Genomic DNA, 24,892 nt, shown 5'->3' with positions numbered 1-24,892 from the left:
AAAGTACAGTGTGTGTGTGTGTGTGTGTGTGTGTGTGTGTGTGTGTGTGTGTGTGTACCTCACTAACCGAACCAAAAAAAAAAAGCCGGACGTGAATGACTTCTGAACCCATTAACCAGTGTCAGGATGCCTCCTCTGGGTGAGAGGGTGGGTGGGAGAGGGAGAGAGAGGGTGGGAGAGGGAGAGAGAGGGTGAGAGAGGGTGGGAGAAGGAGAGAGCGTGGGAGAGAGAGGGTGGGAGAGAGAGAGGGTGGGAGAGAGAGAGGGTGGGGGAGAGAGAGAGAGAGGGTGGTTGCCTGACTCACCGGGCCTGTTGGCGGCCCTGTCCCTCATTCTCTCTCTACTTCCCCCCCCATTTTCTCTCACCCTCTCCCATTGTCTCCCCCTATTCTCTCTCCCTTCCCTCCCCACCCCCATTCGCTCAATCCCCTCTTCTCTCTCTCCCCACCCATCTCCCTCTCCCCCCCCCCTCCATTCTCTCCCCCCCCTCCATTCTCTCCCCCCCTCCATTCTCTCCCCCCCTCCATTCTCTCCCCCCACCATTCTCTCCCCCGCCCATTCTCTCTCTGACCTGCACAGACGCACACAGCCACTGACCTACAGACACTCACACAGACAGACCAACAAAGACACTGACCACACACAGACACCCACACAGTCACTGCTGGCCTGCACAGACACACACACACGGCCACTGATACACACACACACAGCCACAGATAAACACACACAGCCACAGATACACTCTCCCCCCCCACACACACACTCTCCCCCCCCCCCACACACACACTCTCCCCCCCACACACACACTCTCCACCCCCACACACACACACACCCCCCACACACACCCCCCCCACACACACACACACTCCCCCCCCCACACACACACTCACCCCCCCACACACACACTCCCCCCCACCCACCCCCCACACACACGCCCCTACCCCCCCCCATACACACACCCCCACACACACCCCGCTACACGCACACACTTCCCCCCCACACACCCCCCCACACCCCCTCCCCACACACCCCCCTCACACACACACACTTCCCCCCCACCCCCCCACCCCCCGCCCCCCCCCACACCCCCGCCACACCCCCCCCCACACCCCCGCCACACCCCCCCCCCACACCCCCGCCACACACACACACTCTCCACCCCCACACACACACCCCCCCCACACACACACTCACCCCCCACACACACACACATTCCCCCCCCCACACACACACTCCCCCCCCCACACACACACTTACCCTCCCCACACTCCCCCCCACCCAGTTCCCCCACACACACACTCACCCCCCCACACACACACTCCCCCCCACACACCCCCCCCACACACCCCACCCCCCCCATACACACACACCCCCACACACACCCCGCCACACGCACACACTTCCCCCCCACCCCCCCCCCCACACACCCCCCACACCCCCCCTTACACACACACACTTCCCCCCCACACCCCCGCCACACACACACACTCTCCCCCCCACCACACACTCTCCCCCCACACACACTCTCCCCCCCCCACACACACTCTCCCCCCCCCCACACACTCTCCCCCTCCCACCCCCCCCCCCCCCCCCCCACACACACACACACACACACACACACACACACACACACACCCAAACACACTCCCCCCTTCCCCCCCACACACCCCCCACACACACACTCCCCCCCCCACACACACACTCCCCCCCCCCCCCCACACACTCCCCCCCACACCCCCCACACACACTCCCCCCCACACAAACATCCCCCCCCACACACACACACACACACACTCCCCCCCTCCCCCACACACCCCCCCCACACACACACTCCCCCCCCACACACACACCCCCCCACACACACACACACTCTCCCCCCCCACACACACACTCTCCCCCACCACACACACACACTCCCCCCACGCACACCCACACACACACACCCCCCACGCCCCCCACACACACACACTCCCCCACACACACACATCCCCCCACACACACACACATTCCCCCCCACACACACACACCCCCCACACACACACACACTCCCCCCCCCACACACACTCCCCCCCCACACTTACACCCACTCCCCCCACTCTCCCCCTCACACACACACCCACCCCCCCACCCCCCCCCCCACACACACCCCACCACACGCACACACTCCCCCCCATACACACACACACACACACCCCCACACACACACCCCGCCACACACACACACACACACACACACACACACACACACACACACACACACACACACACACACACACACACACACACACACACACACACACACACACACACACACACACACACACACACCCACACACTCCACCCCACCCCCCCTGTCCCCCCCCCACACCCCCCACCCTCCCCACACCCCCCCACACACACACTCCCCCCCCCCACACACACACACTCCCCCCCACACACACACACTCCCCCCCACACACACACACTCCCCCCCCACACACACACACTCCCCCCCACACACACACACTCTCCCCCACACACACACACTCTCCCCCCCACCACACACTCCCCCCCACACACTCTCCCCCCCACCCCCCCCACCCCCCCCCCCCCCACACACACACACACACCCCCCACACACACTCCCCCCCACACACACATTCCCCCCCACCCCCCACACACACACCCCCCCACACACACACCCCCATACACACCCCCCCCACACCCCCCCCCACACACACACACTCCCCACACACACCCTCCCCCCCACACACACCCCCCCCCCCCACACACACACACACACACCCCACACACACTCCCCCCCACACACATTCCCCCCCCCCACACACACACACACTCCCCCCACACACACACTCCCCCCACACACACACTCCCCCCCACACACACACACACACACACACACACATACACCCCCACACACATACTCCCCCCCCACACACACACACTCCACACACACACACATACACCCCCACACACCCACCCACACACACCCCCCCCACACCCCCAACACACACACCCCCACCCCCCACACACACACACTCTCCCCCCCCACACACACACTCTCCCCACCCACACACTCTACCCCCCCACACACACACACTCCCCCCCACACCCCCTCCCCACACACACACACACACACACACACACACACACACACACACACACACACACACACACACACACACACACACACACACACACCCAAACACACACCCCCCCCCACACACACATTCTCCCCCCCCCCCCCCCCCCCCCCCACACACACACACACACACACACACACACACACACACACACACACACACACTCCCCCCTCCCCCCACACACCCCCCACACACACACTCCCCCCCCCCACACACACACACACTCCCCCCCACCCCCCCCCACACACACACCCCCCCACACACACCCCCCCCCCACACCTCCCCCCCCACACACACTCCCCCACACACACACACTCCCCCCCTCCCCCCCCACACACACACTCCCCCCCTCCCCCACACACACCCCCCCAACACACACTCCCCCCCCACACACACACCCCCCCACACACACACACTCTCCCCCCCCCCACACACACTCTCCCCCACCACACACACACACACTCCCCCCACGCACACCCACACACACACACCCCCCACACACACACACCCCGCCACACACACACACACACACACACACACACCCACACTCCACCCACACACTCCCCCCCCCCCCCCCACCACACACACATACACCCACACACACACGCACACACCCACACACCCACACACCCACACACACCCCCACCCCCCCCACACACACCCCCACCCTCCCCACACCCCCCCACACACACACTCCCCCCCCCACACACACACACACCCCCACACACACACACTCCCCCACACACACACACACACACTCTCCCCCACACACACACACTCTCCCCCCCACCACACACTCCCCCCCACACACTCTCCCCCCACCCCCACCTCCCACACACACCGCCCCATACACACCCCCCCCACCCCTCCCCCCCACACCTCCCCCCCACACACACTCCCCACACACACCCTCCCACACACACACCCCCACCCACACACACTCTCCCCCCACACACACTCCCCCCCCACACACACTCTAGCCCCCCACACACTCTCCCCCCCCCACACACACATACTCCCCCCCACCCCCCCCCCCCACACACACACACACACACTCCCCCCTCCCCCCCACACCCCCCCCACACACACACACACCCACACACACACTCCCCCCCACACACCCCCCCACCCCCCCCCCACACACCCACACACACACACACACCCACACACACATCCCCCCCCCCCCACACACACACACACACACACACACACCCTCCCCCACCCCCCCCTCCACACACACACACTCTCCCCCCCACACACACACTCTCCCCCACCACACACACACACTCCCCCCCCACACACACTCCCCCCCACACCCCCCCCCACTCCCCCCCACTCTCCCCCCCCACACACACACCCACCACACGCACACACTCCACCCCATACACACACACCCACCCCCCCCACACACACACCCCGCCACACACACACACACACACACACACACCCACACACTCCCCCCCACCCCCCACACACACACTCCCCCCCACACACACACTCCCCCCCCACACACACACACTCCCCCCCCACACACACTCCCCCCCACACACCCCCCCACTCCCCCCCACTCTCCCCCCCCACACACACACCCACCACACGCACACACTCCACCCCATACACACACACCCACCCCCCCCACACACACACCCCGCCACACACACACACACACACACCCACACACTCCCCCCCACCCCCCCCACACACACACCCACACACACACGCACACACCCACAAACCCCCACCCCCACACCCCCCCCACCCCCCCCACACACACCCCCAACCTCCCCACACACCCCCACACACACACTCCCCCCCCCACACACACACACTCCCCCCCACACACACACACTCCCCCCCACACACACACACTCCCCCCCACACACACACACTCCCCCCCACACACACACTCCCCCCCACCACACACTCCCCCCCACACACTCTCCCCCCCACACACTCTCCCCCCCACCCCCCCCCCCACACACACACACACCCCCACACACACCCCCCCACACACACACACCCCCCACACACACTCCCCCCACACACACATTCCCCCCCAACCCCACCCCTACACACACACACACACCCCACACACACCCCCATACACACACCCCCCACACACCCCCACACACACACTCCCCACACACACCCTCCCACACACACCCCCCCACACACACACCCCCACACACACACACCCCCCACAAACTCCCCCCCACACACACATTCCCCCCCCCCACACACACACACTCCCCCCCACACACACTCCCCCCACACACACACTCCCCCCCACACACACACACACATACACCCCCACACACACACTCCCCCCCCCACACACACCCCCCACACACCCACCCACACACACTCCCCCCACACACACACTCCCCCCCACACACACACACATACACCCCCACACACACACTCCCCACCCACACACACACTCCCCCCCCACACACCCCCCCACACCCCCAACACACACCCACCCCCCACACACACACACTCTCCCCCCACCACACACTCCCCCCCACCACACACTCTCCCCCCCACACACACACTCTCCCCCCCACACACACACTCTCCCCTCCCCACACACACACTCTCCCCCCCCCACACACACACTTCCCCCCGCACCCCCCCCACACACACACCCACCCACACACACACACCCCCACACCCCCCCACACACACTCCCCTCCCCCCCACACACAAATTCCCCCCCCCCCACACACACACACACTCCCCCCCCCACACACACACCCCACACACACACTCCCCCCCCCACACACTCCCCCCCCACACACACACACACACTCCCCCCCCCACACACACACACTCCCCCACACACACACTCCCCCCCACATACACACTGCCCACCCCCCCCCCACAAACACACAACCCCCCACCCCCCCCACTCCCCCCCCCACACACACCCCGCCACACGGCTTCCCCCCAATACACCCCCCCACCCCCCCACACACACCCCGCCACACACACACACCCACACACTCCCCCCCACACACACACGCTCCCCCCACCCCCCCCACACACACACACCCACACACACACACCCCCCACACCCCTCCCCCCACCCCCACACCCTGACACCCCCCCACCCCCCCACCCCCACACCCCCCACACACACACACCCCCCCCACACACACACACAAAGTGGAGTACAGCGACGGATGTGAGTGACTGGAGGGGGGGGGGGGGGTGGCGGGGGACAGAGGAAAGGCCTGCTTTTTGAGCCTCCCGCTGCATCCACCATCCGTCAGCGATCACGCACCACCACTGCCTGCCCCCACGCCCATCTCCCGCACCATGCAGACCGGGGGCAAAGGGAGCACTAAGGGTGCAAGGGCGGGGCGCCAAGGAGTGAGCGACAAAGGGGGTGAGCGGCAAAGGAGGTGAGCGGCAAGGGGGGTGAGCGCCAAAGGGGGGTGAACGCCAAAGGTGGTGAGCGCCTCTGCCCCGGGTCCCTGTGGCTGCCCGCCCAGCGGGGGACACCGCGCAGCAGGCAAAGGAGCCAGGAGCGGGAAGGCAGAGACACACTCACTGTGTGCTCTGCACAAAGCGGAAGCCCCGACCCCGGCTTCCTCTGACCTGCCTGTGATCAATCCCCTGCATCCCGGCCGGCATTCTAAGCCCCGCCTCCTTCATTCAAACCCATGCGGCCCTTCATCCAATCCCCTGGCAGCATTCATTCACACAGAGAATACTTACCAGCTGCCGCATCCTCCTCACCACCGCCGTAATCGGGACACATTGGCTGGGCCGCACAGATACTCGTTGTGGGCCGCATGCGGCCCGCGGGCCGCGAGTTTGACATGCTTGCTGTACAAGCTTTGAACATCAAACGAAACAGACTCTTCGCTGATTATTGCAGCTGATACAGTATATTAATCTATTGTTTCTGGAACTGGAAATGAAATCTTTTGTAGAAAGTGAATTTTGTACTCTGAAAAAGATCGCATTAATGCTTCAGCATGTCTTCATCAAGTCCCCTAAACTTGTTTCCGTTCATCCCATTTAAGCTTCAGGGGATACAGAAGAGGATTCTGTGAAATATGTGGATGAGCACACTTCAGTATGTAAATTATTGGCTTCTTATCCATTTGAACAGGAGTTGGTTTTTAGAGGTTTCAGCGTTGGCATTACCGTATTTCTATTACAAAGTCCAGGTCAATTAATTCAGAATCAGAAAATCCAGTCAAAGACTGATCTTTCATCCCTTTGGGCTGATCATTTCCAACTTATTTTTTTTTTATAATTCACTTGAATCATAAACCAGGTGACAAAGCGGCAAACCCTGCTCCATTCACATGGTTTTCACATGGTTTTCACATATCATACTGCGACGAAAATGCTGACATGGATAAATGTAGTCTGTGCTACTTTTAAAATTATTATTGTATGAAGAACGGTCAACTCAGGCCATCCTACTTAGAAAATCATATAAACTGAATATCTCCTGAACTAAGGAAATGGGAGCATCAAGCTGGAAAAAAAAACCTGTTTCAGTAAAAAAAAAAAAAAAAAAATATATGTTTTAGTGAAAGTACGGCCTTAACAAATAATGTAAGTATGTATTTGTGCTTTTTGTTGTTGTTGCTAGATCTATGGGATGTTTTACACCAAGCATGTCAAACTCAAAGGCTAACACGGGCCAAATAAACAAGATTTAAGTTTAGGTGGGCCGCAAAAAAACAAAAACTTCAATTTTCATAGAAACTTAGATTTATTTCGAAAAGTACAGTATAAAAAAAAAAAGAACAAGAACAACGATAAAATGAATGTTTTCTTCCTGAGACTTGGCATCTCTGACTCTCTCTCTCTCTCTGACTCTCTCTCTCTCTCTCTCTCTCTCTCTCTCTCTCTCTCTCTCTGACTCTCTCTCTCCCTCTCTCTCTGACTTTCTCTCTCTCTGACTTTCTCTCTCTCTCTCTCTCTCTCTCTCTCTCTCTCTGACTCTCTCTCTCTCTGACTCTCTCTCTCTCTCTCTGACTCTCTCTCTCTCTCTCTCTGACTCTCTCTCTGACTCTCTCTGACTCTCTCTCTCTCTCTGACTCTCTCTCTCCCTGACTCTCTCTCTTTGACTCTCTGACTCTCTCTCTCTCTGACTCTCTCTCTCTCTGACTCTCTCTCTCTGACTCTCTCTCTCAGACTCTCTCTCTCTCAGACTCTCTCTCTCTCTGACTCTCTCTCTCTGAATCTCTCTCTGACACTCTCTCTGACTCTCCCTATCTCTGACTCTCTCCCTCCCTCTGACTCTCTCCCTTCCTCTCTGACTCTGTCCCTCCCTGACTCTCTCCCTCCCTCTCTGACTCTCTCCCTCCCTCTCTGACTCTCTCCCTCTCTCTGACTCTTATTCCCTCTCCCTCTGACTATCTCTCTCTCTCCCTCTGACTCTCTCCCTCTGACTCTCTCCCTCTGACTCTCTCCCTCTGACTCTCTCTCCCTCTGACTCTCTCTCTCTCTGACTCTCTCCCTCTCTCTGACTCTCTCCCTCTCCCTCTCTCTGATTCTTCCCATCTCCCTCTCTCTGACTCTCTCCCTCTCTCTGACTCTCTCCCTCTCTCTCTGACTCTCTTCCTCTCTCTATCTGACTCTCTCCCTCCCTCTCTCTGACTCTCTCCCTCTCTCTCTCTTGACTCTCTCCCTCCCTCTCTCGACTCTCTCCCTCTCTCTCTTGACTCTCTACCTCTCTTTCTCTGACTCTCTCTGACTCTCTCTCCCTCTCTGACTCTCTCTCTCCCTCTCTGACTCTATCTCTCCCTCTCTCTGACTCTATCTCTCCCTCTCTCTGACTCTCCCCTTCTCTCCCCCTCTCTCCCCCTCTCCGACTCTCTCCCCCTCTCCGACTCTCTCCCCCTCTCCGACACACACTCTCTCTCAGACATACACACTCTCTCTCTCTCAGACACACACACTCTCTCTCAGACACACTCTCTCTCTATCTCTCTCAGACACTCTCTCTCTCTCAGACACTCTCTCTCTCTCAGACACTCTCTCTCTCTCAGACACTCTCTCTCTCTCAAACACTCTCTCTCAGACACTCTCTCTCTCAGACACTCTTTCTCTCTCTCTCTCTCTCTCTCTCTCTCTCAGACACACTCTCTCTCTCTGACACTCTCTCTCTCTCTCTGACTCTATCTCTCCCTCTCTCTGACTCTCCCCTTCTCTCCCCCTCTCTCCCCCTCTCCCCCTCTCTCCCCCTCTCCGACTCTCTCCCCCTCTCCGACTCTCTCCCCCTCTCCGACTCTCTCCCCCTCTCCGACTCTCTCCCCCTCTCCGACTCTCTCCCCCTCTCCGACACACACTCTCTCTCTCTCAGACATACACACTCTCTCTCTTTCAGACACACACACTCTCTCTCTTTCAGACACACACACTCTCTCTCAGACACTCTCTCTCTCTCTCTCAGACACTCTCTCAGACACTCTCTCTCTCTCAGACACTCTCTCTCTCTCTCAGACACTCTCTCTCTCTCAGACACTTTCTCTCTCAGACACTCTCTCTCTCAGACACTCTCTCTCTCAGACACTCTCTCTCTCTCTCTCTCTCTCTCAGACACACTCTCTCTCTCTCAGACAGACATTCTCTCTCAGACAGACACTCCCTCTCAGACAGACACTGTCTCTCAGACACACACTCTCTTTCAGACACTCTCTCTCAGACACACACACACACACTCTCTCTCTCTCAGACACTCTCTCTCTCTCTCTCTCAGACACACTTTCTCTCAGACACATTCTGTCTCTCTCTCTCTCAGACACACACTCTCTCTCTCCCTCAGACACACTCTCTCTCAGACACACTCTCTCTCTCTCAGACACTCTCTCTCAGACACACTCTCTCTCTCTCTCTCTCTCAGACATACTCTCTCTCAGACACATTCTCTCTCTCTCTCTCAGACACACACTCTCTCTCTCTCTCAGACACACTCTCTCTCAGACACACTCTCTCTCAGACACACTCTCTCTCAGACACACTCTCTCTCTCTCTCTCTCTCTCTCAGACACACTCTCTCTCTCGGACACTCTCTCTCTCTCTCTCTCTCTCTCTCTCTCTCTCTGACACTCTCTCTCTCTCTCTCAGACACACTCTCTCTCAGACACACTCTCAGACACACTCTCTCTCTCAGACACACTCTCTCTCAGACACACTCTCTCTCTCTCTCAGACACACTCTCTCTCAGACACATTCTCTCTCTCTCTCAGACACTCTCTCTCTCTCAGACACTCTCTCTCTCTCTCAGACACACTCTCTCTCAGACACATTCCCTCTCTCTCTGACACATTCTCTCTCTCTCTCTCTCTCTCTCTCTCTCAGACACACTCTCTCTCTCAGACACACTCTCTCTCTCTTAGACACTCTCTCTCAGACACTCTCTCTCTCTCAGACACTCTCTCTCTCTCTGACACACTCTCTCATACACACTCTCATACACACACAGAGATACACACACACAGATACACACACACACACACACACATACATACACACACACACACACACACACACACACAGATACACACACAGATACACACACACAGATACACACACACACACACACACACACAGATACAGACACACACACAGATACAGACACACACACACACACACAAGAGCAGAGGCAGCGACGGATGTGAGTGACTGGGGGGAGGGGGGGAGGAAAGGCAGGAGATCCGTGCAGGACACGCAAATGTACAACTAACTCCCCCCCCCCTACCAGCACCCCCCTCCCCCACCTTCTCCTATCACCCGGGGCAGAAGGGGACGGGACACCGTGCAGCCACCAGCAGGCAGAGGAGCCAGGAGCGGGAAGGCAGACACACACACTCACCGTGTGCTCTGCACAAAGCGGAAGCCCCGCCCCCGGCTTCCTCTCTGCCTGCAGCCAATCCCCTGCGGCCCGGCCGGCATGAAGGAGGGATAATGGGGAGGGATAATCGGAGGGATGGTGTGGAGGGATAATCGCGGCGCCCCTCTAGGCAAGCCACGGCGCACCGGTGCACAGATTGGGAACCACTGGGTTGGGTCGCAAATATGTTCGTTGTGGGCCGCATGCGGCCCGTGGGCCGCGAATTTGACATGCTTGTTTTACACCATTAGATTTTAAAACACAATAGCAAACGTTAAATCTCCTCTTTCCTGTTTTTGATTGTACAGTATATAACTTTTTGTGTAACTTTTATCTGCGAACAAGATCTCTGTACATATAATAGTTTTCATTTCTCTGAAAATAAATCGGGTCTCTGTTCACAAGTGCTCTTTAGGAAGGAGACCAGTTTCTGTCAACTTTTTTGGGGGGAATATCTGTTTGTAGCGATGTTAGTGTGTATTTCTATCTTGTGCTTTTATGTAAAATCTTGGTATACAAAATGCTCTATACAGTACATAAGGCCCCATTCAGAAACTGACCTTATGTAAAGTCGTTAACAAAAGCTGACATTGTCTGCTGGTTTAGTAAGACACCCAAATACCATTCTCTCAGCATGTAACATTAGAATGTGTGCATAATGATGCTATGGATTGAAATATTTTTTATTATATTTATTGAAATCTGTAGGTTTTTTTAAAAATAGATTTTTATAACATAATTGTTTGAAAAAATTTACATTATCCTGTAATTTGTAACGGGATAAAACCTCTACCTTTGAGAAATACCTCCTCTGTTACAAATACATATCCCAAAATTATTATTATTTACTAGTGAAAGATATGCAAATAATGTCACGGAGCAACTAGCTAACAGCGAGGAAGTCACATACCCTAAAGGGAATCATGCGTCCATAGTATATTTTTATTTTGTAGAATGTTTCAGTATTTGATTAAGATATACACTACGTCACATACGTATTCCAACACCTTTGCTTGTCTTCTGTCATTTGTTTTGCTATGGTTCTGTGTTGAATAGTCTTACTTTTTGTTTTGGTTAGTATTGCTAAGTTTCTTTTTTATATTTTAGGACAGGGTACTCAAGTCCTCAAGCTCCCACCCCCCCTAACAGGTCAGGTTTTCAAGATATCCTAGCTTCAGCACATGTGGCTCAGAGGCTGTCGATTGATCCACTGTGCTGAAGCTGGGATATCCTGAAAACCTGACCTGTTGTGGGGCTTGAAACATTTTTAAATTAACTGTTGTCATCTTGTCTTTTTTTTTTTTTTTTTTTAAATATATAACCTGAGCACAAGGGGGTTCCCCCGGAGATGATCTGTGGTCCCTCACATTCGGGGATACCCTGGTCCGGAGATATTTGTAGCTTGTATTTTTTTTTTGACCGTTTTGAGACACACAAGAACTACAAATATGACAGCCTGGACCTTGGCGTCAACATTGTTTTCCCAGTTTGCATGGTGAACAACAGGACTCGTCATTCTGAAATTGGGGGTGTCCCCCCAATGTGCTAGGGGGACCCTTCGGTTCAGCAGATGCTTTAATTTTAAACAGTGGCACTCACAATTTATAGCCAGAAGTATATTGTAGAAATGAGGCAGGATTTTTTTTTTTTATAAACCAAATGCAACATTGTTTTAAATATATTGTATGCTTAACTCTAGAGATTCCAGTGCTCCACTCGTTTGGGAAACGATCAGTGAGCCTGAAGTAGATTTCCATGAGTTTGAAAATCTGTTTTCTAAAACTGCAGTCAAGGAAAGAAAAAAACCAATTTCTGACACAATTACCAAGACAAAGGCTAAACAGGCAAGTACTTTAAGATTCAAATGTAACTACTGTACATATCAGATTTGTCAGTGTACAGATATTTGTAATATAATAGATTACATATGAGGCATCATACCAATGTTTAATTGAAATTGTGTAACGCAAATAACAAACATGTCTTGCATACTAATTAGGGCCATTAAAGACTCTGGAACCCTCATGTCATTGGTCCTGAACATACAGTATTTTGTGTTGCAGTCCATGCCTATAGCCAAAATAGTAACATACAGTATGGAGTGAACCTATCTTGTGTTACTGAAAGGGTAGATCTAAGATGGGGGATATTACCATCTAGACTAGAAGATTTGCCAGCACACATCAATTCTGAGCAATATTAATATTGTCTGGGATAATCCACCTAAGGTTGACGCAGCATATTGCCAAGGTGTCTGGTTGAAAATACTTGTGTTAAGAAAGCTATTGAACAGAAGTCAGCAGGGCTTTCCATTAAATTCTAGATTCATGGCAAAGGAAGAATGCACTAGTCGAAGAGTGTATTCTTTGATTACACATGATTTTGTCTATTGATAATGACCTTGATGTGTTTTTTTTTTCTTTTCCTTTAATAGGTTGTCAAGCTGCTTAGCAATAAAAGATCACAAGCAGTTGGTATATTGATGTCCAGTCTCCATTTAGACATGAAAGATATTCAGCATGGTATGAATAATGTCAATATAGTTAATGTTTTTTTTCATTATCTTATGAGAAATGGCAAAAAGAGTAAAAATAAATAAATTGTAAATGAAAATAGCAAAAACATATATGTAGCATTGCACAATAAACATTACCAAATAGAAAATATGCAAAAAGGGTACCAGAGCTCAGATTTACTACACTGTTAACCTTAATTCACCTTTAAATCCATTTTTCATTAAAATATCTGGCACAATTTTAGTCTCTGTTTCACACCAGAGAATCTTTGGTACAGATGTAGAAAACATTATTCAATCTGTCACTATGTAGTAACTTGTGATTAGTTTGCATAATCGTGCAATGTTTTTTCTGGTCGCTCCATTTTGATGGAATAACAATAAACATTGCAGCAGTGGTATCAAGATACCATGAGAGAACTGTTGCAATAACGTCTGCTATATCTGTACATATAGTAACTAATGTATTTACTATTTACAATAGTTTTTATTACATTTTTATTTGGCGGGTATTTCTTGTAAGCGAAAATGGCAGACATTTTTTTTTACTCCGGCAAGTACTAGCTGCAATGTAGTTGGCCCAAAAATGACAGGTCTTTCGTGACCACAAATGCTTGGTAAACCTAAAGCCTTGGATACTTTTATATCCTTCTTTTTGGAGAATAGTATTTGGACAAGTGCCAGATGCTCTATAGGAGTTATAGATACTGAAACACAGAACTGGCCCAAAGCCTGTAAAATGCATCCAGGATAGGCATTGAAGATTGTTTTATAGCATCTATTCCTTATAGAATACTGGTCGGTGGAATGGCAGCAGAATCCCCACTCTTTAGTTAGAGCATATTTTGTGACAGAGGGAGCAGTAATGTGTGAAATAGCTGTGGCAACGACAGTCCCTTATATTAATAATATTTTTTAATGTATATATTGAACCACTAAAGTAATTTTTTTTTTCATAGCCATATTGAAGTTGGACAACTCTGTGGTTGATCTAGAAACTCTTCAAGCATTATATGAGAATGTAAGTAAGGAATTTATTGACTTGACCAAAAATTTAGTAATGTACGTTTCCAAAATAATGGAAGAAATTACAATTGAATATTTCATTTCCATTAAGTTCTTCGGTGACAATGTATATTGACAGTATGTGCCCAGGGAACAGGTTTTTCTATTTCTCTCTCAAGCTTTGTTATTCGCATACTCACCGAAGAAGGGAACACCCCATATTATACATTTCAGTAATTGCCTGTCCTACTCTCGGCTCAGGGGAGAGGGGTTCTACAGGTTAGATGCTGTGATGGAGGGACTGAGAGAAAAGGAAATATAAAAGGTTGATTTCGCTATAATTTTGATTTATTTCATTTTGATGTTGACTGAGAGATATCAACATTCACAATATGGATTTTCTGGGCAGTTATGCTTCCGATTTCGAACTCTGGCATAATGAAATTTTGAGGTATGCATGTAACTACTAGTGTTAATGCCCAGGGAGTAAGTACACAGCTGATTAACATTTCTAGATACTGTCAATGTCTGCTTCTCCAGAACTAACTATTCTAAACCCACAAGAAAATGTGCAATTCTTAATTTAATCCTAAACCGAATGCAGGGCCACAAAGAAGAGGTAACCACTGCAGTGTATTTTTTTTTTTTTTAAGTAAAGACCATAATCTTAATAACTTTAACATTTTAGTAGAATTTTTTCTTACTAATGTGCATCAACATCATTCAAATTATAAAACGAGAACTAGAGTACACAAAAATGAGAACATTTGAAACTGGAAAATAATGTTAAAAATATATAATAATAAACTTTATAAATCGCTCATTAGAACACGGTATCAATCATTGGAAGTACGTTCTGATTGGCAAACAGTTTAACATACCTTCATTTCCTATGATATTTAAATGATGGGCAGGATCAGACATCCAGACTCCTCCCATCTGAAGAAGCGTGGTGACACGCGAAACGCGTCATTGGACGTCGAGTCTGACGTCACTGGAGCGACATCCCTACCCCACGGAACACGGCTTGTATCAGAATATGTCTAAATGTTCCTAGATAGACTAAAAGTATATATCGGTCCGCTGTGACCTGAATTGCTTTATCCAGCTGCAAAGTGTCACTATCCTTGCTCCACTGTCAGGTCTGCCGAGACCAGGGAGTAAGGGAATACATGTGGACCCTATATCTGTGTGGAGCCTACTGAGACTTACAATTGTTGCACGTTGCTATTTGAGTCTGTTGCAATTTGGGCTCCATATTGCAACAGTGTTTAGAGATAGATTTGTGCACAATAGGAGTCAAACTGCAATTACAGATTTCTCTATACTGCTGCGGCACAGTTTATTCGAGCATTTGCCCGTTCTGTGCCGCAGCAGTAGCCTGGCGCGCGCCCGAGTGTGACGGGCGCACGCCGAAGCAGCGGAAGAGCGCCCTCCGATCGGGGCGCTCTCCCTACCGCTGCCGGGTCCGCCGGGTCCCCCGGAACCCCCTGCCGCTGTCCCGCGATCGCGGGACACCAGGGCTCCCTCGGGGAGCCCCTGGACACGCGTGCAGGGGGCGCACGCTCCCGATGACGCGTGACCGCGCGTCTATGACGCGCGGCACGCCGAGGGGCGGCCACTAGCAAGCCGGGAGATTTCCCGGCTTGCGGTACCGACCACACTTCAATAAAGTGTGTCGGTAGTGTACACTATAAACATTGGAAGATTAACACAATACCTAAGATATACTTAATATATGCTACAATCTAATATACTTATAAGTACATACTATGGATATATTCATCTACCTATAATACATACTGTAGGTTTACAACTAACTCATATATGTGATGATAGCAGTTGCTTTAAATCCCAGTACTTGTATACTAGATATCATGGATATTTTTTATGCCGTTATGTGTGATGAACTGATTATGTTATGGGAAGTATATGAGATATAGAATACGATAATTTACTACCTATACATATATTCCACATAAGGATATATTCCGTGGGTTTGAGAGATGTTGAAGAAGGGAAACATATTATATGTTACTGGAAGACACACATATTAATTTAATTACAAGTCTCCAAACATATATTTGGCTAATACATTACTTTCTACTTCACTCCAACGGGGATTTTTAAACAACATACACTGTAAATAATTGCACAGAGTCACAATTGAAAGATGTAATAAAATTTTATTGTTTTTTATTTTAAATCTGGGTAGCTGATCTTGGATCAATAGATAGTCAATTGTTTAGCAAGTAGAAGTACTGGGATAATCCGGCAAACTATATACACATGGAAACATAGAGTGCATTTTAGTGGAGGATTCTTTGTTTGGATCTTCTTATTTTATTATTTATTTATAAAATATTTTACCAGGAAGTAATACATTGAGAGTTACCTCTCGTTTTCAAGTATGTCCTGGGCACAGAGTAAAACAAATAGTACATGGTTACAAGTACAGTTACATAAATGAACAGGGTATACATTATATACAAGACATTGCGTGCACAGTTAAAGAAAATATATATTATGAGCGTATGAAACAGTTACAGACCAGGTTAAAATGTGAGACAGCCTTAGATTTGAAAGAACTTAAACTGGTGGTGGATGTGAGAGTCTCTGGTAGGTTGTTCCAGTTTTGGGGTGCACGGAAGGAGAAGGAGGAACGTCCGGATACTTTGTTGAGCCTTGGGACCATGAATAGTGTTTTTGAGTCTGATCTCAGGTGATAAGTGCTGCAAGTGGTAGGGGTGAGGAGCTTGTTCAGGTAGCTGGGTAGCTTGCCCATGAAGATTTTAAAGGCAAGACAGGAAAGGTGAACTTTGCGCCTAGACTCTAGTGTTGACCAATCTAGTTCTTTGAGCATTTCGCAGTGATGTGTGTTGTAGTTGCATTGGAGAACAAAACGACAAATTGAATTGTAGAGGGTGTCAAGTTTGCTAAGGTGGGTTTGAGGAGCCGAGCCATATACTATGTCTCCATAGTCAATAATTGGCATTTTTTTGATCATATCTGGTATAAAAATATATAATGGAACAAAGGATTGAACCCATTTAAAACAAAAAACAAAAAAAAAAGTTAATGCCCAAAAAAGGTGCTTAGCACAAGTTAGTAAGAAGACGAGATACGAGGTAGCAACAGAGTAAAGGAAACAATTAGGGGCTTATTCTACATCAGCCAAAGTGGCCAATTGGTCCACTTTGTACGAAATTCCCTATTAAGTTCTGTGGAGAATTTTGGCTGAAAACGTCCCAATCAGCGGCTAGTGGAAAAATAATGTAATTTAAAAAAATGGAAGGCAAATCCTAATGAAAGGAACCTAAATACTGCAAGTCAAATATAAATCTTTAGTAAGGTAGCTAAAAGTAATACAAAGAACATACACTGTATTTCTCAAAAAATGTTTTTCTTAAACCAGCAATCAAAAGTATATTCGCTACATGAACTGTAAAAAAGACAGTGACACCCCTTCAGCAAGATGCTATAAGTGGCATCATAAAGGGAACAAAGCAGCATAAACAACAGCTGTACTGTAGTCACTGTAAATTCAGTTGTGCACCTACACTCTGTGCGGGATATATACAAGAATAAGCATAAACAGTGACATACTTTGTATTACATCACAAGGTACCATCTGTATATCGACTACTTCATATTAGCCATATATATATATAAACCTGCAAGCCATTAAGACCAGCCTCACACTGATGATACCCATCAAGGTTGAAACATGTATGTGAGTAGGTCTAATGGCTTTGCATCTCATCCCAGCCTCTGTTTAAAAGCTGTGTTTAAAACAGCATGCAGTGGCTTGAGGATTGGCTTGTGTAATATGAGCTTGAGACAAAAGGTGGCACTGAGTGCTCATTTGCATGTCATTTCCCAGAATCCCTTGCTGCAGTGGAAGCGCTGTATGCTGGGTGACAATGGGGAAAGACAGGGTTGCAGACCTGTCTAAGACATGCAAATGAACATACAGTAATATTTACAGTTGCTTTATGCTTTACTGTGGAGGGTTTTTGTCACTTTTTTTACCCACCATAACCTTAATGACAGTGGTGATTACCTAGTCTAGTCTCAAACCCGCAAGCCATTAAGACCAGCCTCACACTGATGATACCCATCAAGGTTGAAACATGTATGTGAGTAGGTCTAATGGCTTTGCATCTCATCCCAGCCTCTGTTTAAAAGCTGTGTTTAAAACAGCATGCAGTGGCTTGAGGATTGGCTTGTGTAATATGAGCTTGAGACAAAAGGTGGCACTGAGTGCTCATTTGCATGTCATTTCCCAGAATCCCTTGCTGCAGTGGAAGCGCTGTATGCTGGGTGACAATGGGGAAAGACAGGGTTGCAGACCTGTCTAAGACATGCAAATGAACATACAGTAATATTTACAGTTGCTTTATGCTTTACTGTGGAGGGTTTTTGTCACTTTTTTTACCCACCATAACCTTAATGACAGTATATATATATGTATATATATATATATATATATAAATATATATATATATATATATATATATATATATATATATATATATATATATATATATATACAGGTGGTCTCTCCTAAGGATCTTTATTTGATCCTATGATTGACATCAGAGCAATACCATATAATATTTGGCCTTAAATACATAGATCACCTATTGAATTATGATCTTATCCTGATTATATCTCAGTGTTCAACATTATGGTATAACAGAGGCTTTTCATACAGTACACCAGGATTAGCTGTTGCAAGCATGCGCTATCATCAGGTTTTTCCTAATTATCAATAAAATTGTATTATTTTTGAGTCCTACCCAAAGTGAGTGCATCAGTAGGGATTCTTGCCCCTTTTTCTCTACTGTTGTGATAGGCACATTTGGAGGCAGGGAGTGGGCGATACTTTCACCTACAAGCTTCATGACCCTACCAAACCATTTGGACTTATGCAGTATGATCTTCTGCAACATGAATGGTACCGTAAGACAAATATTCACTTGTGTATTAAAATGCAACAGTGAGGTTTAAGATAACTGTACTAAGGGGAGTGCAGGACAGTCGGCTTCGTAAATGCAAACTGAAACCATCAAAACAGACTTTGATGTGTTTCCCGAGACAAAACTTTATGATCTCTTGCTTTGCACATGGTAACCTTTTATACTGTACAGTTGATAAATTAGTTGTCTGTATTTGGTTTTCTGTTGACGTCCATCCTTTTGCAGTGGGACATGTGACTAGGAGAGCAACAGAATCTCTGGGTATTAAAAATGTCCTCATCAGATATCACCCAAGCCTATTACCCCTTTTTAATTTTTAGTATGTTTGTGAGTATTTGTTTTTGATGATTCATATTAAATACTTTCTATAATGCAAGAGTTTTGTGCTGTTCCATACCCTTTTTTTTAAATTTGAAGAGATTCTATATGAACAGGTATAAAGCAATTTACCCAAAGCTAGGAGATATTTAACTTGAGACTAATGCAACATCTTATCTATAGGAGGAGTACACGGAGCGCAAGAACTCCTCTCACAGGTGGAAATGTAATTCACAGGAATCAGGTCACGATATAGACAGCATATGTTGAGAAGAAAAATAGTGTAACACAGTTTAATAAACAAACACAACTAGAGCAGTGAGCTCCAGTCCACTCACATGCTCCAGGATATAAAACAGCAGTGTAACCACTCAGGGTTCAGGAAAGGCGCGACTTGCTCAGCTTTAAATTGACTCTGCTGGATAGAGTCTCTCACTTCCGCACTCGGGCAGCGTCTGACGTCACAGATCTTTCCAACTATCCTCCAATGGTAGGGGAGGAGTTACCAGGCTCTGTGGTCAGTGTCGACGTCAGCGCGAGAGTCTTTCAGCGGAGAGGCAGCTGTTGGCAAGGAAGGGCGAAGGTTCCAAACTGCTAACTGGTCACAACGCAAATTCTAATAACCCTATGCATTTCATCCGGATAATCGGAAGCCCTGAAGAAGTCCGATTACCCGGATGAAACGCGTAGGGAAAAAGCAGTACATTTCATGCAAACTGAAACTATCTGTAACTAAAAAACACAAATAAGTACAGATACAATACAAAACCAGAAACAGACTAAGAAACAATGTTAAAAAAACACTAAACTAGATTATAAAAAATAAGTGTTTTAGTGTCAGTCTCTGGTTTTGTATTGTTTCTGTACTTATTTGTGTTTTTTAGTTACAGATAGTTGCAGTTTGCATGCTATTATGTGTCAAGATTGAAGGCTCGATCTGGCTTTCCTTGATTGGGCATAACACAACATGTGATCAATGATGCAACTTTAGCGGCGCCTTTAAATAATGCTCAGCTGCTCATAACAGAGATTACACTCCCGAAAGAAGCCAAACAGCGAAACGGCCATCGGAGTTTCCTCACGAGACCACATCTCCGCTACTCTCATTGGCTGTCTATTGCTGCTCTGCTGCTTCGTCGCTGGCTGACCTGTGGATATGTCAGACACCACGGAGTGAGTCGAGGTTTTGATCTGTGTTGCTGCACTTGCCTGCCGTGGATTTCCTGCCTCTTTGTGCTACGTTCCGGCGCTGTATCAGCAGAAAGCCTCCTATTTGCAAAAGGAGCATCACGGTGCCAGTCTGCGTGCTAGCACTATTGGACTATGTTGGCTGTATCTTTAACACACATTTGGCTGCCGTTTACATCAACCGGAGGATATCTTCCAGCTGATGAGTATAACACCCCTTTTTTTTGCTGCTGATCTTACACCTGCATATTTTTCAATGCTATTGTCTATTGACATTTCTACTCTGCATAGTATTATGTATTGATTACAAGTACAGTGCATTCACAAATGTATTTTGGATCTGGATATCTAATTACTTCCTCAACTTAATTTGCTATGGGACTTCCATTTGATCATCTGAGTTTGATCCTGAGACGTTGGGGTCTTAAGCATATTTTTTCAACTTTGCTCACTGAATTTAGCAGATGTTTTCTATATTCTAGCATTTTTTGTTCCATCATATATTGTGTCAGGTAGCCATACTTTTTGACCGGGCGGTCTTTTTTGCATACTATGAGAAAACTAATTTCCCCTAGTTTTGCATTAATTTACATCTTTATGTACACCTCCATATATGCATATTAGTAAAGGTATGTTTGTTATGTACTAAGCAACATTTGGTTTATACAATTATTTGCATTGTTTCACTTTTGGTATTTATATTTATGTGGATTTCCTTTGTTATTATACTGTATATCTTTATGAACATGGTTTGCAGCAACATTAATTAGGAGTATACAGTTTTTTCGTTGTTTTTACTTATATTTTATGTCTGTGTTTTTTCTGTGTTATTGATAAAGTTCATCTTTTTTTTGTCAATTTGAGTGCTTTATATAGAACGTTGTTTTTCCCCCTCTTTTTGTGTGTTTACATTATACCGGTCCTTTACTGCACCGACACACTTTATTCGAGCAAATACCCAGTATGTACCTGGCAGATACCTGGAATGCGCCGCTCCTCACCTCTGACAAGCCCCGTTGCGTTTGCCTTCCCAGCCTGGGTTCATGCCTGGCTGACGGGCGGCTGATCTGTTAAATGATAATGATTAGGATTTAATAGGCTGCAATGCTTCGCGTGTCTACCAGATGGCATAAATTCATGAATTGTAATGCAGTATATATATATATATACTGTGCAGTATTGCAGCCAGCGGGAATAAAATGCTTCAATCCCTGCCTGGAAAATACCTCAATGCACTTGGGCAGAAAACAGTCACAAACCTCAATACACCCGGGTATACCCGAATTCGTGGGACTAGCCGAGCTCGAATAAAATGTGTCGCCAGTGTAGCACCACCAGCGGGAATTTTTTTCCTGACTCCTGGGATTTTTACTTATTTTAAGTTTTCTGAAGGGGATTATATTGCGGCACGATATGGTGTGTTTGAGGTTTGTGTGTGTGTGTGTGTGTGTGTGTGCGCACACTCATATATACTGTAGCAATCGGGGGCAATAGTTGAAAACAGCATTCAGAGATTCCCCATTTGAAAAAAACAACACAAGGTTTAAATCATAAGGTTATAACACTAGCCAATTGACCGTTCAGGTCATTGTCATTTGTCAGTGTCTAGTCTTGGACAAGGGATGAAGACAGAGTCTCTGAAACAAAAGAAATGTAATTGAATTCATGAACTGGGTACATTAGCACCCAGTTGATTGAATGGATATAATCTTTATATTATTTTTCTGTTTGTTTTCAGGACCTGTCGCCCTATTTCTGAAAACTCTTCATTTTCAGGAAAACTAGAATTTCTTTGATAATTTCATTAGTCTTTACATGTGGTAAGACTTTATATTACTCTTATGTCTATTTGATTATGTTTGGTTAAATAAGTAGTAAGATTGGTGATTACGTAGTCCTTATCTTCATTTATTTCTTCCAGCAATTTGCTTTTGTATCAATTTCTTGGATAGGACTTGATTTCTAAATTATTTTTTTCAAGATCTGGTAACCTATTTGTTTTTTTAGGTTGGATTGCTGTTTATAACATAATTTTATATATATATTAGGATATAAGGCAGTATGAACAGACTTCTTTTTCAAATTTAATTTATTGGAGTTTTTATTTGTAGGTATTGTAACTTAAATTTTTGGGTAGTTACATAGTTACATAGTAGATGAGGTTGAAAAAAGACGTACTGTACGTCCCTCAAGTTCAACCTATGCTAAATTTAGACAATCGATACTTTATACTATATCTATACTTACTAATTGATCCAGAGGAAGGCAAACAAAAAAAACCATTGTTATATCATCCAATGATATCTCATAAGGGGAAAAATAAATTAATTCCTGGCTCCAAGAATTGGCAATCAGATTAATCCCTGGATCAACATTCTTCCCATGTATACTTATTTGGTATATCCCTGTATACCTTTCCTTTCTAAAAAGAGGTCCAACCTTTTTTTGTATAAATTTATTGTATCTGCCATCACAGTCTCCATGGGTAATGAATTCCACATTTTAACTGCCTTACTGTAAAAAACCCTTTCCTTTGTTGCTGGTGACATTTTCTTTCCTCCAACCTAAAGGGATGCCCCCGAGTCATTTGTACTGCCATGGGATGAATAGTTCCTTTGAAAGCTACTTGTACTGTCCCCGAATATATTTGTATATAGTTACCATATCCCCTCTTAGACGCCTCTTTTCTAATGTAAATAAATCTAATTTAGCTAGCCTCTCCTCATAAATTAATTTGGTGGCTCTTCTCTGCACTCTCTCTAGTTCCAGAATGTCTTTTCTAAGGAGTGGTGCCCAAAATTGTACTCCATATTCAAGGTGTGGTCTTGTAAATGCTTTGTAAAGGGGCAAAATTATGTTTCATTCCCTTCCATCCATTGCCCGTTTAATGCAAGATAGGATCTTGTTTGCCTTTGCAGCTACTACATGACTTTGGGCACTATTGCTAAGCCTGCTGTCTACAAGCACTCCTAAATCCTTCTCTATCAAGGATTCCCCCAATTTATCCCCATTTAATGTGTACACTGGCGACACAGTTTATTACACTGCGGCCAGATCCGCAAGCCGGGAGATTTCCCGGCTTGCTAGTGGCCGCCCCTCGGCGTGCCGCGCGTCATAGACGCGCGGTCACGCGTCTTCGGGAGCGTGCGCCCCCTGCACGCGCGTCCAGGGGCTCCCCGAGGGAGCCCTGGTGTCCCGCGATCGCGGGACAGCGGCAGGGGGTTCCGGGGGACCCGGCGGACCCGGCAGCGGTAGGGAGAGCGCCCCGATCGGAGGGCGCTCTTCCGCTGCTTCGGCGCGCGCCCGTCACTCTCGGGCGCGCGCCAGGCTACTGCTGCGGCACAGAACGGGCAAATGCTCGAATAAACTGTGCCGCAGCAGTAAGTCGCCTTTTTATTCTTGCATCCCAAATGCATAACCTTACATTTATCTGTATTAAGCCTCATCTGCCATTTACCTGCCCACGTTTCCAGTCTCTCCAAGTCCTTCTGGAGAGAAATTACATCCTGCTCTGATTCTACTAACTTACACAATTTAGTATCATCAGCAAAGATGGAGACTTTGCTCTTGATGCCAACCTCAAGGTCATTAATAAACAAGTTAAAAAGCAGGGGTCCCAGTACCGATCCCTGAGGTACTCCACTCACGACTTTAGCCCAACCTGAAAAAGTTCAATTTTTGACAGCCCTCTGTAGTCTATCCTTCAACCAGTTTTCAACCCAGATGCATATATTACTGAGTCCAATTTGCTTTATTTTGTTCACCAACCTCTTGTGTGGAACCATATCAAAAGCCTTTGCAAAATCTAAGTAGACCACATCAACTGCATTACCCTGGTCTAAATTCCTACTTACCGCCTCAAAGAAACAAATAAG

The 24,892-nt window shown here is 48.0% G+C and overlaps 1 protein-coding gene across 1 annotated transcript in view; it reads left to right on the top strand.

The window, feature by feature from the left end:
• FMN2 (formin 2) overlaps positions 1-24,892 on the top strand; it is a 239,343-nt gene that overhangs the window by 63,721 nt on the left and 150,730 nt on the right. The window contains exons 6-8 of the mRNA XM_075596755.1: positions 12,709-12,853; positions 13,444-13,531; positions 14,484-14,545. Coding sequence (XP_075452870.1) covers positions 12,709-12,853; positions 13,444-13,531; positions 14,484-14,545 — 295 coding nt within the window. The remainder of the gene's footprint in view (positions 1-12,708; positions 12,854-13,443; positions 13,532-14,483; positions 14,546-24,892) is intronic.

Source organism: Ascaphus truei, chromosome 4, assembly GCF_040206685.1.
Source record: "Ascaphus truei isolate aAscTru1 chromosome 4, aAscTru1.hap1, whole genome shotgun sequence".
Lineage (NCBI taxonomy): Eukaryota > Metazoa > Chordata > Amphibia > Anura > Ascaphidae > Ascaphus > Ascaphus truei.
Note: the sequence above shows the minus strand (reverse complement) of the source record. Positions and strands in the feature narration are given on the sequence as shown.